We start from the raw sequence: 16,151 nt of genomic DNA, 5'->3' as shown, positions 1-16,151 counted from the left end.
TCTCCTTAAAAATTTTAAATCGCAAGAGCTTGTTTAAAAGGTCTTTCAAAGTCTTTTATTTTGACGTTTGATTTTTTTAAATCGGTCGATTCGTTTTCGAGAAAATTAGAAAAATCTTTGTTTATCTTAATTTGTTCAGATAGAAAACAAAAACATGAAAATATCAGTTTTCATTTCAATAAGTGTTCAAAATGTTGTCCGTTTTTGGACAAACAATGATATAGGCGATGTTCAAATTCCTAACGGACATTTTCAAAAACATTTTGTGGGATATCATGGCAGCTGCCGATTATGCGTTGACGAAGTTCATCCAAACTTTCAGGTTGGGGAGTAAACACAATAGATTTCAATGACCCCATAAAAAAAGTCTAACGGCGTTATATCAGGAGATCTAGCAGACCATTCTATAGGCCCCCTTCGCCCTATCCATTTATCTGAAAACTCGTCGTCTAGCCATTGCCGAACGGGAAGAACATAGTGAGGAGGAGCGCCGTCTGGCTGGAAATATATTTCAGCCTCATCAAGTATAGGGTTTCCATCATCATCAATTTGGTTTTCAATGGGCTCAGTGATAAGCGGATTGGTATTTTCCAACATATCCAAATAAATGTCTTCATTTAAATTTTCGTTAATAAATAATGGCCCAATCACTTTATTTCCTAAAATGCCTGCCCATATATTAAATTTTTAAGGGTACTGGGTATGCCCTTCTACAAATGCATGAGGATTTTCATTGCTCTAATATCTACAGTTATGCTTATTAACAAATCCATTTAGATAAAATGTGCATTCATCGCTGAAGCAGATATTCTTTACATGAGTAGTATTATCATTAATCGCTTCAGTCATTTTTTCATAAAACTCAACTCGCCTATCGAAATCGTCTTCGGTTAACTCTTGCAATATTTTCATTTTGAATGGATGAAATTTATGAAGTTTGGTAACTGCGTGAACAAAGCCTAATGAAATACCAGTGGCAGCAACAATTTTGCGTAATGAAGTATTAGGATTTATTCCAAAATGATCCAAAACTTCAACTTGAGCGGCTTCATCCAAAATTCGCCGATGATCACGTTTTTTATTTGCAACAGATCCAGTTTCAGTAAACTTAGTAACAAGGTCCAAAACATACCTATGCAAAGTTATCTTCTCCGGATGTCTGGCACATTGATTTTGGGCACCATAAATTAGAATAATTTCCATTCTTTCGGCTAGTGTGTAAACCATTTTGGAAGTAAAATCTTCAATTCAACAAATAAATTTTCACTATTCCAAGACTGTCACAAATGTAACTGACGGCAAAATAAATTCTTTATTTTCCGTAGCAACTATAAATAACTAAGCAGGTATAACAATAAATACAGTTCGCCCAGGATATCTGTGTTGATGAAAAGAATGCGGAAAAAAATTCAGGTTGTTATTTAGTTTTTTCCACGTCTAATCTTTGCTGATTTGCTGTTTATGTAGGAATTGTAGATTTGGCAAACCCTAACGGGCAACATTTTGGACACTTATTAAATAAAAACTGATATTTTCATGTTTTTGTTTTCTACCTGAACAAATTAATACAATAACAATGATAAACAAAGATTTTTCTAATTTTCTCGAAAACGAATCGACCGATTTAAAAAAATCAAACGTCAAAATAAAAGAAAAGACTTCAAAAGACCTTTTAAACAAGCTATTACTCGATACCCCTTGCCATTTAAAATTTTTAAGGGGATGACCCAGGGGGAAGAGGGTGAAAGGGGGTGAAGTAATTTTAGGTTAGAAAGTTGTCCCCCTTGACAAACATTTTGACGTATTTCGGCTTTTTTTTAAACAGTGGTTTTCGATAAATCCGTGGTGGGAAGTTTTCAAATGAACACCCTGTATGTAATAAGTCAATAGTTTTGATTTTATAACCAGTTCAACCTGTATTGCAAAATATTCTAATTATCTAAATAATAAAAAAAATTAACCCGAATCGGATAAACTATATAATTATATACTATATATACTACTATATAGGTTTTTTACTATTAATATATAGGTTTATATAAGTTCTCTTTTAAAACCAACAAAAAATAGTAATCGATTAAATTAGCAATTCCCATAAACTGTAAAAGTATTTCCTCGAAATTAAATTACTTCGACATATTAAAGCTTAACAAAGCAAAAACAAACAACACCATCTCTCTGTTCACAGTTTCGTAAACCAAAAGAAATACATAATATTTTCTTCGTCAACTGATTCCCATGCAATTAAAAAAAAAAACAGAAGGATTAGATTTTACATTTTTTGTAGAACTGTCTATTTTTTTTATTACGAATTATCCTGGAATTTAATGCTCCCTTTAACCGTTCAGTTTTGTGTATTTATTACAAATCATACATATAAACTAATTTGCAGTTATAATAGATTTAGACATGGATTCTATATTATAGTTAAATAGTTATGATTCAAGAAAAAGTGAAAGTAAAAATTACGGAGTTTAAATATTTTAATTATTATAACTCTCATTATTTCATGCCTAAATTGGTTTTTAATGATTATTAATTTCACTTGCTTATAGGTTAATTTATGTCACTGGTATTTATATGCAAAGTGTTTCCTATTATTTGCTTAACAATTGATCTTAATTTATTAACCTAGTATTTTTAAATATAGATGCTGCATGTTTACATCGAACTAAAATCTAAGTCTGCTACTAAGACTTCTAAGGAGAGCCCTTTTTAGGTTGCACAGATCAAGAAAGGCAGAAGGTATGCTATAGTTAAAGTCAAGGAATGATTTAGGGCAGAATATCCTATCCTTAAATGGTCACTCTGAAGTACAAATTTTTCCCACCCTTGAAGTAAATATTGTCTCATTCGTTAAAAATATAAATCAATAATTTATTCCTAATACCAGTTGATATGATAACGTTAGGATAATACTTATAAGAAAATACAGGCACCGGTACATTGGAATAATTTCCATCATACCCATTTTGAGATACCCTTGAGAAGTAGACAATTCTGTCAAAAAAAGCCTTTTTATTCTAAGAATAAACGTAAAAACATTTACATTCATTTATGTTAAATTAAAGGTGATAAATCGGGCCCTTGTTTAATTTAGCAAAAATATTTAGCGGAAACTCCAAAAGTAGAACTGTTTAATTGCATCGTGTGAACCTAAAGAAATCGCAATCGTGGAACATAACACCTTTCGACTCAATTTATATACGCTAGTTTTCATAAAAAGCACATCGAAAATTCGATTAGATGCATCAAATTTCGATTTGCCGTGAGTCTAATGCGAATTGATATTTTAATATGGCTAATAACAATTACTTTTGTCTAAAAAAGTGACGTTTTATAATACCCAGCATTTTACAAATTAAAAAAAATGAAAAAAGGACATTCTTTGTGCCACATTTCTAAAAACGTTCATCTCACAGATTATGAAGTACCATTGTTTAGGTTCAAAAATTATTGTGCTAATTCGAAATTTAAATTTTCTTTTGAAATTAATCTACTGTTACTTTACACATATTTTTTACGAAAGATAAAAACTTTCATTCATAGTGAAATATGAAGGCTATCCCAACGAAACATAAATGCCAAGACATAACTGAATCTTTTTTTTGGAAAAAAAATCAGAAACATTGGAGAAATTCGACCTAAAAACTATACTCAAATAATTTTGAAGTTTTTGTTGTCAAAAGATCCACGTAGATATGATAGCTACCAAATAAATGTGTTGTAGCTTGTGTATATTAGCTAAATCCACTCAGTGTCATTGACTTTTATTCATTTAATATATTTTCTTCCATTCCAGAAAGCGAGAAAAGGCTTTTTTAAATAAGGTTCAAAAAGAGTTGCGGAGCTCTTTAAGTAATGTCGGCGAAAGTTTTAAATTAGTAAAAAAATATAATTTTTCGGATGCTTAGGTTACTCCTTTATTAATAGGCGTAAAAGTCGATAATAATGTATCATCAGTTCGTTGTTCGACCCCCACAGCGGTGTCGATCATACGGGTAATCCTTCAGAAGACTCAAAGGATCGCCCGAAAAACCAAAGTATTGTAGTTTTTGTTATAAATAAAAATTAATGATATTTTGACTAGTGGTATCCGGTAAATTTAAAACTTTTAAGAAGTGATTTTGAATAGCTGAATAGCTTTTGAATAGCTAACATAAATTATTTGGTAGGCCATTATAGGATTTATGTGTGGTTTGTCCAAGCTGTGGAAAGTGGTAGAGATACTACTTTCCAAAACTCTACCTTCTTTGTTTAAAGAATGTGTTTTCTCTCGAATTATAGCATGTTTCGTATGATTTTTCGACTATGAAGTTTTCGGTAATACTGTAAGTGCGTGTTTTTTTTAAATTTCTAATGGGCTTAATTTCATGAGAAGTTTTATATTTTCTGTTATCTAAGGGATGAAAGCTTTATTTTTATTTTGGTTTGCTTTAAATAGAGTGTGCGTGTCCAAAAGTTGATATTACTATTATTATTAAAGAAATTCACTTTATCGTTAATGTATTCAAGCAAATAAAGCTGCTCCCTGGGACCAGCTAAGCCATAGCATTAATAAAATTTTCAAAATTTATATTTTTGTAGTTTTTGAAGAAATTTTTATTTTCTCTATGTTCTTAAGGAAGTCTTTGATTTACAACAAATCAAAATAACCTTAAAAAAATTTACGCGTTTCGAAAAAAAATCTCTGATGGGGCACTCTTTATATTCTAAATATTCAAAGCTCCGATTATTGCATAATTGGTCGCCCTATTCAGAGTGGTTTTGTGTGAATTACATCAATCAATTATAGGAAAACTATGAAGAGAAAAAAATCAAAAATTTGGTGACGTAGTAGGGTCATTGGAAAATAAAAAAAAATAATTTTTTCATAGCTTAATAATTTCCGGTTATAACGGAAGTAAATGTACTACTATTAGTCTAATCTGATGCAATAATGCTTTTCTTTAAGAAATCTATCCCAAATTTAATAATGAAAATTTCCGTAAAAAAATAACAATTTTTTGACAATTTGCATTTTTTATTATTTACATAAATTTTAAAATATCTCAAAAGCCATTTGACTTAGGTATGAGACAACATACATAAAATATAATTTATAAGTATTCTGTTTAAATTAACGAAGCAGACATAAACTTCCGGTATAACGGGAAACGCCAATATTCCTGCTAGATAGCCAAATATTCTATATTCCATTGATGGATTTTCCTGAGAACTACCCTAGACCTATAAACATTATCAAGCTTTAAACTTGATATAATATATATATTATATCAATTTAAACTTGATTAAACTTATATATATATATATATATATATATATATATATAATATATAATATAAATATAATATAATATAACTATATAAATAATGTTAAATTCACCACAAAATTCGTAATTTTCATCTCAAAACACATAAAGTCGTCAATTTTCAAGACGATACTGTTTAAAATCACAAAATTATTAAGAAATTTCAAATTAAAATTCCTACTTCAAATACCCTGTATCTCGAAACCTTGCAACATTCGTATAAGACATATTAAGCTCAATCGCCATATTTTGGTGTGTAGTAACTCCAGTTCAGAGATTGCCCATTCTTAATGAATCACCCTATATACAACATACAACATATATATATTGTGTACAACCCACATAGAATCACAATCTTAAAATATTTATTATGCTGCATATTGCATTATAAAAATTAAAGCGGTATTCTAATAAAAAATAAATATAAACTCTGATAAAAGTACAAGAAAAGAACCCTATGAAAATAAAATAAAAAGTCACGAAAAAATAAACTTAACAAGAATTAATTTTTGAAATAAAAGGCTCAAACAGACCTCTATCTGTGGCTAAACAAGAATATAATAACGCTCATAAAACCCATTTCCTACTTCCAAGACTTTCAGGTGAAATGGAATTGACACATTCAACGATTTTCTTTCGCAATTCCTCTACATTTGTTGGCCTAGTAAGTTCGTGTGTAAATTGTCTCCCTAAGATAACCCCAACATTAAAAGTCATTAATTTAAAGATAAATTTGGGGATCATAAGGGCCATTTAATATCGCCAGTTCTACTAATAAAAAAACATTTTATATTGCCAGTCCTACTAATAAAATGGCATGAAGAACTTAGTTTTACAGCAACTCAAGGTATTTTTAGGCGTTTGAAGTAGGATCAATGAAAAATGGCCCTATAACATGGTCGCCCCAAAATTCTAATGTAATGGAAAAGAAGAATCGTCTATAAACAGAATATTTCGTAGAAAAAAAAATCATTTACTTTTTTTATCATGGTTTCACAAAATTCAATTTTTCGCTACTTGTCTTGTGGGAAATATCTCCTCTCGAGTTCGAAATAGAACCAATGTTTTTTCTAAATACTGGTAACAGTTTTATGGTGCATATGCAGTTCCTCTTCAACACTTTTACTTGATAATGTTGATTCCACTCCTACAAACCATTTCTTTCTTGCTCCTGGACCCTTTTGACAGAAGATTCTTACACATTGTGTGGCATTTATGAGAATCTTGACAACAAAAGGGTATCTCGAAAATTTGAAACCACTTAAGAAATTTATATATATTTATAATTTACTATAAGAAACTTTTTCGCAAGGAATCGCTCTATTTTCAAATGTAATTTAAAACAAATTCATACATTCTAGTGCCAAATTTCCTCCATAAAACCATTTGATAATTTGAACCCTTTCGGAAGGAGTATAATAACTTCAGTAAATATTACTAATAATTATATTAAAATTTAATAGTGCAGTAAATTACACAGTCACATAGCAAAATGAGACATCTCGATATTATTATTGTTATTCTGTAAAACAAGAAATATCGATCAGCTCTATCCGCTGATCAATGATCATCGACGAGAGCAAGCAGTGTTGTCACTATTTTGTATCTATTATGGACAATGCGTAATCTTCAATTCCCAGCCTGTATAGGACCTTACATAGTTTGTAAGATAAGAAACTTTTTACATTTTAAGTAGAATGTTAAAGGTATAATGATGACGGGACTAGTTTTCATGATGATTAAATTAACAAGCAATATCTTCAACAGAAAATAAAAATCAATACCTTCTTAAACAAACAAAACAAGATTAATGAATTATATTGGCCTTCCTGAAGGAACAATACTGGTACCATACGGGGACCACTGGACGCAGAAGCGGACAGGCTCAGGCAAAGAGGTTACTCAGTATGGCACACGGCAACCAAACGATCCAAGATCGGGGTAGCTGTGGGCATGGTGGAGGACGAACAACAAGGGAGACAACTTATGCTAAGCCTGGGCCTGGAAACAACAAATTTACAGGCAAGCATAATAGGAATACAAACCTGTGTCCAACTGATGAGAGAAGGGCTGCCAAGAGGCAAAACCTTCGCAATTTTCACAGGAGACCAGGCTGCAACACTTGCACTACAACAGTTCGAGACTAAGTCAAGGACTGTGCAAAGCTGCTGTGTTGGTTAATATTTATATAAATCAATTATTAAAACTGAACCTTCGAAGAAGCCTTAGTAGGTTCTGTGATGATCAGGTATAATTTGTTAAGGGAGGCTCATGAACAAAAGTTAAAGAAACTATGGAGACTGATTTACAGATTCTTTTTGTTGACCAAAAGTCTATCATAATTAAATATTTCAAAATCAGGTAACTAATTTGCACATTAATCTTAGAAACGAAACTTTTAAGGCAATTTTACCTTGAAAAAATGCGACAATTTATTTGAGAATAAATATTGATCATTGTTTAAAATGGGACAAACATGTAAAAAGTCTAACAAAAAAATAGGGTCTCTATTTTACATATTTATTTAGTAAAACAGTGTGGCTTCCCTAGACATAGCTAGTAAATAGTACTTAGTATTAGAATAATCTTAACTATACTACAAGATTAATTTTTTTAGAATAATTTTGAGTGATGCGTACCAAAATGTCCTCTAAAAGTTGCAAAAAAAAAACCAATCACAAAGTTGCACAAAGTTTAAAGCTGTAGATGTAGTTTTAGGATTTAATATTATTACTGTATAGTTAGATTGGCTAAAGGAAAATTGATTATTTTTTTAATTTAAAATTTAAATTATTGTAAAACATATATATATTCTGTAATCATTTTGTCCAAATAAATATCAAAATAGTAAATATAAATCGAAAATCCGATTGAAGTCGGTATGTTATTAATCATAATGCCCTAATTTGACTCCTCTCCCCTTCCTCAGCTCTTGCTAATTTTTTATTATAACAAAAATACGCGACAATATACTTGTAATCTAAAAACGTCTTCACATATAGAATGTTTTGTTTGATTTGTTGTTTCGTTTGTAGCATATTGATTTTTGCAAGCATCCTTTATATTACAACCTATTTTTAAAATGTGAAAGTATTTAATTATACAATAGTAAAGGAGCACATTATCGATATTTATATTGTCTTTATTAGGAGAATAAATTACTCCGTGGACTCGTTTACTCACCCTGTACACATATCCATAATTCTTTAGATTATGAATTTACTAATATATCCCAGTATCATATAATTATGATTATATTCACTATATCATTAATTATTTTCGTATTAGCATAACAAAGGTTAGGGGCTGATATTGTAATCGTAATGATAACAGTGCTTTATATAGGCTAAATTATTATTTTGGTTATTGAGTTAAACCAAAATACCATACTTATTTATAAATATGTAATTTACCATAATTTAATTTTAATAATTATATTCAATATCATAGATAATTAATACAATATTATGTAGCTGTACATGCAACTTAGAACTATTTTACTGGAAACAAGCTTCTTTTTTATATTGAAGACAGCGAGGAAAACAGTTAAGAGATCTTATTAATACGGCATTACTATTAAATATATCATCATTTATACAACACATAATATGTATATATTTATTACTTACCGGTGCTTTGACATACAATATCCCCAACTAGCACTATCACAGCCACTAAAAAATTAAAGGTTAACCACTTGATCATATCAACCACAAATGTATTAATGCAATAAAAAAGCTGTATTCTTTTGTTGTTAACTACCAGGCCCCAATTTTTCAAATAACTCCTGCAAATGTCAAGCCAATAAGCAAAATATTCCGTTTAGTTTTTAACTTCTTCGTCTGGCTGGGTTCTTAAGAATGAGATCGAGAGAGACAAAGTAGTGCGGTCTTCATGGTGGAGGTTAACGCAAAGAACCTCGGGGTTCTCTTACCTTTCACTTTGTTCATATTTTTAATATCAGTTGCGGTGGTGACTCTTTCTCTGGCGAGTGTAAATACAACATGTATTATAATATATAATTAAATTTTTCTTTTATACGAGGGTGTATGTAAAAAGAGGAATTTATTGTAACTCACTTTATTGTTATAACATAATTCTACTGAACGAGGCAATGATAAATTAAGATACATAATAAAACATATAAAATGCAAACAATGAAACCAATAATATTTCAAATATAAAACAAGATACTAAATATAATTATAGCTACTAAAAAATCTTTTCAGGGACTTTTCTAGAGATACACATAAAATATTCAGATAATAATTTATTATTGAGATTATGCGGGCTTCAAACTTGAGTTTATAATGCTGATTCCTAGATATTTGCAAATTAGTAGCTGAGCCGTGCCACAAAATAATAGTATCATATATATACGATTTGTCAGATAGTTGACATAGAAACCGTCAGAAATTGTCGGTCCTAGCAGGCTGACTATCAATACACACGTATATATTTGATTACTTGATTAATCGACTTACGTTTTTGGACGGACACGATCTTTGCCGGAATATTCTATTAAGTTTGATAAACAGGCTCAGTTAAAAGTCGACTATTGCGAGGAAAAATAAAAAACGATTGGGCAAAAGGGAGGCAAGTTAAAGTATTTAAAAAAAATATTTGACTATGAACCACGAATATGAGTTTTTGCTTAGTTTAGTTTACCGCATATTATCAAGAAGCATATAATAATGTGAAAAGCTAATATTCTAGAAGAAATAATGTAAGTAAGATTGATAAAATTGGCAACTGTCTTCTTCATCTGTCTGTATATCTTAAATTCTTGTAGACGTAGGTATACGGTGTGTAGTGAAAATAAGTGGACCGGTTAACTGAACGTAAACGGGACTTTTCATTTATGAGGAGGATAGTTAATAACCACAAAATCATCATCATAGCTACAACTCCCTAAGAGGGGATGGCATCAACCATAAAATCTTAAATGGGAAAGAGTCAAGTGATATGGAAAGGTCTTTCTATTCTCTTTACGATGATAGTATGATGAAGTTTTAGTTAAAGGAGTACTATTGAATATTTTTGCATTCAAGCTTTAAAAGGTAATTTAAAATAATGACTTTATTACAGACAATTCTGGGATTTTTTAAGAAAACATTTTCAGGAAATAGCGTAAAAGTACTGAAGCGCTTATTTTTATTAACCAATGCATTAACTGTAGGCCTTTCGATTATTGAAAAGTGCCAAATCTAATAAGATAAAGAAAATGGGTAAGATCAATTTATAACTTAGTTAAAAGTGGTTACAAAACGTTACACGGTTATTTTCTTTTTGGCCAAAAGCAAAAGGATTAGCTTTTTTTTAATTAGTAGATGAGTAAATAAAAAATTCAATTCGTTATATCAAATTTTGATTCATTGAATTTTGAATGTTACTTCTGGCTTGCAAAAATGACTCACAATAACTTTCTATCGCACTATTTGATTTGAATTTAATTGATTCGCATCTCTTAAGAGGCCATCACTTGCCAAAATATATAAAGGCTTTATAATGATTTGAATATCCTGTATATTTTCTGAACGGTTTAAGCTAAAAGTATAATTTAAAAACTATTCAACAAAAATACATATTTCTGATGTCTCTGTTGAATCAGAATTTTGATTTTTGTTTTTGAAATTGAGAAATCGGTAAGTAATCAAATTTGAACCCTATTTTCAAAAATTAGTTCTGTAATGGTAAAGGCCTAAATCCAAAAACGGCTTCAAAAGAGACATAGCTTTAGGATTTATCTTTACATTGGTACCAAACACTACATATTTTTATAAAATTTAGACAATGAAATTACGGAGGTAACAAAATCTGAACGATTTTTTTTAAATTTAAATTAACCTTAGTTTACCTTTAAAATTCGTCGTTTTTCGATTTTGTTTCAATTGTGAGTATATTATACTAAAAAAGTTCCATGGTGAAATACTATTTAAAGATAATCTTAAAAAAACATCAAAATAAATTGGTAACCTAATGACGTAACTTTCTAGATTCACTGGCTGTAGTTGTTAATAACAATCTATTATTCAATGATTAGGATCCCGCAGTATTTCTTAACGCTACCAATTCAGTCAATTATTTTGCCTAGAGTTAGATAACGAGGTTATTAGTGCGGTTTTAATTATTTTTCAAGACCCTTTAGTTGCAGTTGCACTAAAGTGTTTTTTAACAAGTTTAGTTATGTTTTTGATTAGGCAAGCTGAAATATGACTTTTGATGTCTTTCACTACCTACTTCACTATTTTCATATAACAACTTTTTTATAAATATTAATATACTTTTAAAGGCCAAAAAAAAAACTCAAATCCTTAAAAAATATCGTGTACGTTGTTTTTTGAGACTTAAAATATTAAATGGCTGAAAATATTATATACTTAGGGATGAAGTCAAGTAGACGAGAGAGAGGGAATAAGTAGCATATTTTACCAGAAAATCCACAAGAGTTTCAAAAAATTTAAAATCAGACAATAGGAATTGGTCATTCATATTTGACTTAGTTCCTTCCAGTTGTTTTTAAGTTTTCTCTTTGGTTCCAGAATTATTCTCATTAGCTAGAGGTTTTATTATATATTTGTATATAAGGTGTTTCATCACTTATGCGCCCAAGTAATATAATATCCGAGTAATAGATGATACAAAGGATTAAAATAAGAAGATTTATTCCATAAATATGCTAATAAATATTAACTGCTAAAAAGCTACAGGGTGATAAAAGTGAATTTTAATTTTCAAAATATATATAACTGCTGGATTTTTTTTCACTCCTGGATTGGTATCTTATGTAAAAATATACAGGGAATTCTTTTTCTATTGTTACCATTTTAATCAGCAGAAAAATTCCTACTAATAGTTTGCTAATTATATACTCGACTCTGCATCTTACGTATTAATAAAGATACCAACAGTTCGCGTAAAAAACATACTGTAAGCAAAGTCTATATGTCTCAACTTGAAATATGTAGACTTTGCTCCAAGTTTATAACTTAAGTCGCTTATAAAACACACAGCGAGAGAGATAAGGAAATTAGAACGAATTATCGATATAATTAAATACTTATATATTAAAAATAATATAATATACCATACATATATATTTATATATATAAAATTCACAATAATATAGTGACATATAGAAACTTCTTTTATTGTCTACTGGAAATTCGAGTATTGGTTAAACTTTTCTTCCACATATAAAACGGCAGCTTTATATAGAAATTTCATTTGTTCCTAAAATAACAACATTAAATTTAATATAAAATGAGTTTTTTTAATTAACATATAGGGGGTTTGGTTCATCGATATAGATATCTGAAAGAGGGTAAAAGGTTTAATTTTGTAACACTAGTATCATCGCGTATCAATTTAATAAAAAATTAAATAATACAGTATTTTTTTTTGTAAAATATACTGAATCACTATTTTCATTCTCATGTAGGTCTCTTTTATATCCACGAGAACGAGCTGCTTATTAATTATTATACAGACAAATATCGGAGAAAGTGCTTCAGAAAAAAATTTATAGTTACTGATATGGATTTATTATTTCAATTCAATAAATTTGACAAAAATTTAAATTTAAAAACATATAAGCTTCAAATTTAGTATATATACTGAAAGAGTTCGCATATTGTTATCATCAAGAGAAAATAATAATAATATATATACTATAATACTAATATATATAATATAATAATAATAATAAGTACTATAGTAATGAAGTGACAATAAATCAGTGGTAAAAGTGAATTCGTTAGAAAGAAATTATTAACCTGTTTATCTTATAATTATTTTCTAATGAGTCTCTAAATATATATTTAAGTAGATCTTCTTTCTCTGTTTTGCAAATAATTTATAACTGTTTACTAATATTGCTAAATGTTAATTTTACAAAACTCGAGTTCATAGGAATTATAGAGAGAAAAAACTTAATGTAGATAATCTAACCAATTAAACATACGTCGATGAACCAAACAAGCTGTATATATAATAAGCAATTACCAAAGAACCAACAAATTGTTTCCGACTAGTTCTTATTGTCCTTATAGCTTGGCATACATCGCATTCATGCTCAAAGTCAATTTTTTCTATTAAAAAAGATAGCGCCATAAATAAGCCAGTTGCAGTAGCTCCATCACTAAAAAAGTTAAAGATGGAATGAATTAGCATAGTATTCATTCATTTCATACAACAGGAGGATAAACTAATCGAATAGATGTATATGTTACATTAATTGTTTGCCTTATCTATTTTTTATTTTTATTTCATTTTAATAAATTTCTTTTTTGCTTTTTAACTTAAGAGTACTCTACATCTGGGAAAAGCGATACTTCTGCTGTTTTGACAAGTCTACAATACAGAAAACTTCTCAATTATATTAGCCTAGTCAAATAAAAGAAAGATTTGTTGAATGAAAACTAGTTTATTAGAGAAAGCACAAATCAAGTGCAGCTGAATAAAATCCATAGCTCGCATGCTTAAGTATCACAAAATCTATCTACAAACTATCAATAACTTACAACCTCTCTCTAGGGGTGGCTCATAAGTCAAATAGTAATACACCTTATATAAGAAGCGCGAGGGAACATATCTGTCAACTCCTAAGTTGGCAAAGAGGATTGCTGTACCAAATTTCCATATAATATTGAAATATAAGTTGTTTTACGTCAGTTACTTATTGCATTTCTTTTAATTGGCGTTGGTATATACGGTTTGCATTCATGGGTAGATCAGAATTTAAACATTAAAAAATAAATATTTTTAAGATATAAAAATCAGCTCTAACAAAAAGAAGAAATTCATTTTACAATCTATATAATTTTTTTTCATAAATTATTGGGTTTGGTCTTATGGTAAAAATACTTACTAACAAGTTAATAAAATTTGTCCGCAACCTCGTGCTACAGCTGTAACATCTTCTACAAAGGATATAAAATCGGAAACCTTTGGCGGAACAAGCTCTTTAGGAGCCCAATTATCCAACTTTATCATTTTGACAGTCAGTTTTTGATCCTGCAATATTGTATAATTTTAAATATAGACCAAATATGATTAATTACCCCAATTATTGTGGTATGCATTTTTCCAGTTAAGAGAATGTACAGTGGAAATTATAAAAATATCTAAGTTTTAAACATGAGGGTGTATATCCACTACAAGGGATGAACTTCTGGCAAGGTTTAATTATGATTCATTTACGAAACGTAGCACTATTGCCCAACTAGTATTTTTGTTTAAATTAGTTAATGATAAGGTAGATTGCCCAGGTTTAAGTGGAAAAACTTATTTTTGCATTACCGCGTTTGAACTCTCGCCTCGAAAATTTCTTTTACTTGCCGATATCTCGTACAAACGCTCTAAAATTTTTACCGGTTTATTTAACCCTATCTAAGTCAAAATATGCCAGTCTTTTTCCAGTTACTATAGTAAAGTTTAAAAATAATATTTGAAACTATTGGTATTTATATAGAGTTTAAGGTTTCACTTACATGTTTGTCATCTGAGTCTATATCAAATATCATTTCAATATACCCGAGCAGTTGTTTGCTTCTGACACTTTTCACTGTTACACCACTTTGTGGTTCTAAACACTCTCTTTTCTCAGGCCAAAATCTTTGACAGGTCTAAAAATATTTATGATTGCCCTATTTACACTTGAAGCTTTACACAAACCCAATAATACACTTACTGGGTCTTTGTAATGTGTTAAGTCATTTAAGCACACTATAACTGTATAATTTCTCTCCAATATAAGCCTCCAAAAATCCCCAATAGTATTAGGCAATGGGAATTGGGTAACAGCAAACCTTTTAGGACCACAAAACCCATCGACTTGTATAGCATTTATGTAGGTAGAATTAAATTTAGGATTTGATGGTGGGTAAGGACGCAAAAATATTTGAGCCAAAGGGTCTGCAAAAGACGATCGATATAATTAGTTGAAATAAAACAAAACCACACAAACCAGGTAATATATCGGGAAACCGATTTTTCTCAGGTATAATGACCCTCGTTTCATCATGAGTAGAATGAGTTGTTTTCATGGCATCATCCTGCCATTCTATGCTTTTGACATAGCTAAGCTGCGATGCGATGTTGCTGATTTGGTTTACTGATTGTGTGAATTTTTCATTTACAGGAATCTGCGTTTTCATACCTAAATTTAAAAATACGAATTTTGTTACTTTTCTTGAAAAAAAAAATAACATTAAAATACGTTACTCTGTGCTTTTTTTATTGAAATGAGCATTACTAAAAAAAGCCTTACTAAAAAATGCAGTGGTATAAGGCTTTTTTATTACAAAATATTTACAATAACTGATAAAAATATTTTTATTTTTTTAAACACATCTGCACATTTAAATAAATTTCTATATTGGTAAGTTAAGTTATTTAAAAAAAAAAACTTTTTTTTAAAATTTTTAACAACCTGTAGATCCGACAGTAAAACATTTAGCACAAACATTTACATCAAAAAATTTTCTTAATTTTTTGTTGGAGAATCACCCTGGAAAGTTTGTCGGTACAGTTCCTAGACACCTGGTATATGTCAGAAACTAAGTGGACAATGAATTTCAGAATAGAGGTGAGAAACTTTCTCAATTAAATTTTTATCGAATTTTTAGATTCTGCTTTATTTTCAATCGATTGTTTTGTTCAAGTTTTAAGAACCCTATTCATTGATAAACACAATACATATAAATAAAAACAGCTTTTTATTCTTCTTCATTTCGCCTACTTTTAATGTCCATCGATAGCTATTTTTGCATATAAATCTATAACAGTGACAGATATTAGTGTAGATATCAGTATAGTGCAATAGATCAGAAAGATAAAC

General features: G+C 29.5%; 2 protein-coding genes across 6 annotated transcripts in view; both read right to left on the bottom strand.

Annotated features, from left to right (window-relative positions):
• The window catches only part of LOC126736590 (probable chitinase 2), a 29,810-nt gene extending 20,583 nt beyond the window's left edge, over positions 1-9,227 (bottom strand). The window contains exon 1 of the mRNA XM_050441018.1: positions 8,941-9,227. Coding sequence (XP_050296975.1) covers positions 8,941-9,016 — 76 coding nt within the window. The 5' untranslated portion in view covers positions 9,017-9,227. The remainder of the gene's footprint in view (positions 1-8,940) is intronic.
• Positions 9,228-12,358: 3,131 nt separating this feature from the next.
• LOC126736579 (receptor-type tyrosine-protein phosphatase kappa-like) overlaps positions 12,359-16,151 on the bottom strand; it is a 130,367-nt gene continuing 126,574 nt past the window's right edge. For all 5 annotated transcript variants that reach the window (XM_050440981.1, XM_050440980.1, XM_050440983.1 and 2 more), the window contains 6 exons: positions 15,279-15,470; positions 15,003-15,226; positions 14,803-14,937; positions 14,181-14,326; positions 13,316-13,451; positions 12,359-12,544 (listed from right to left, as the gene is read on the bottom strand). In XM_050440981.1, coding sequence (XP_050296938.1) covers positions 12,467-12,544; positions 13,316-13,451; positions 14,181-14,326; positions 14,803-14,937; positions 15,003-15,226; positions 15,279-15,470 — 911 coding nt within the window. In that variant the 3' untranslated portion in view covers positions 12,359-12,466. The remainder of the gene's footprint in view (positions 12,545-13,315; positions 13,452-14,180; positions 14,327-14,802; positions 14,938-15,002; positions 15,227-15,278; positions 15,471-16,151) is intronic.

Source organism: Anthonomus grandis, chromosome 5 (genome assembly GCF_022605725.1).
Source record: "Anthonomus grandis grandis chromosome 5, icAntGran1.3, whole genome shotgun sequence".
NCBI classification, from domain to species: Eukaryota; Metazoa; Arthropoda; class Insecta; order Coleoptera; family Curculionidae; genus Anthonomus; species Anthonomus grandis.
This window is presented reverse-complemented; position numbering and strand designations above follow the sequence as displayed.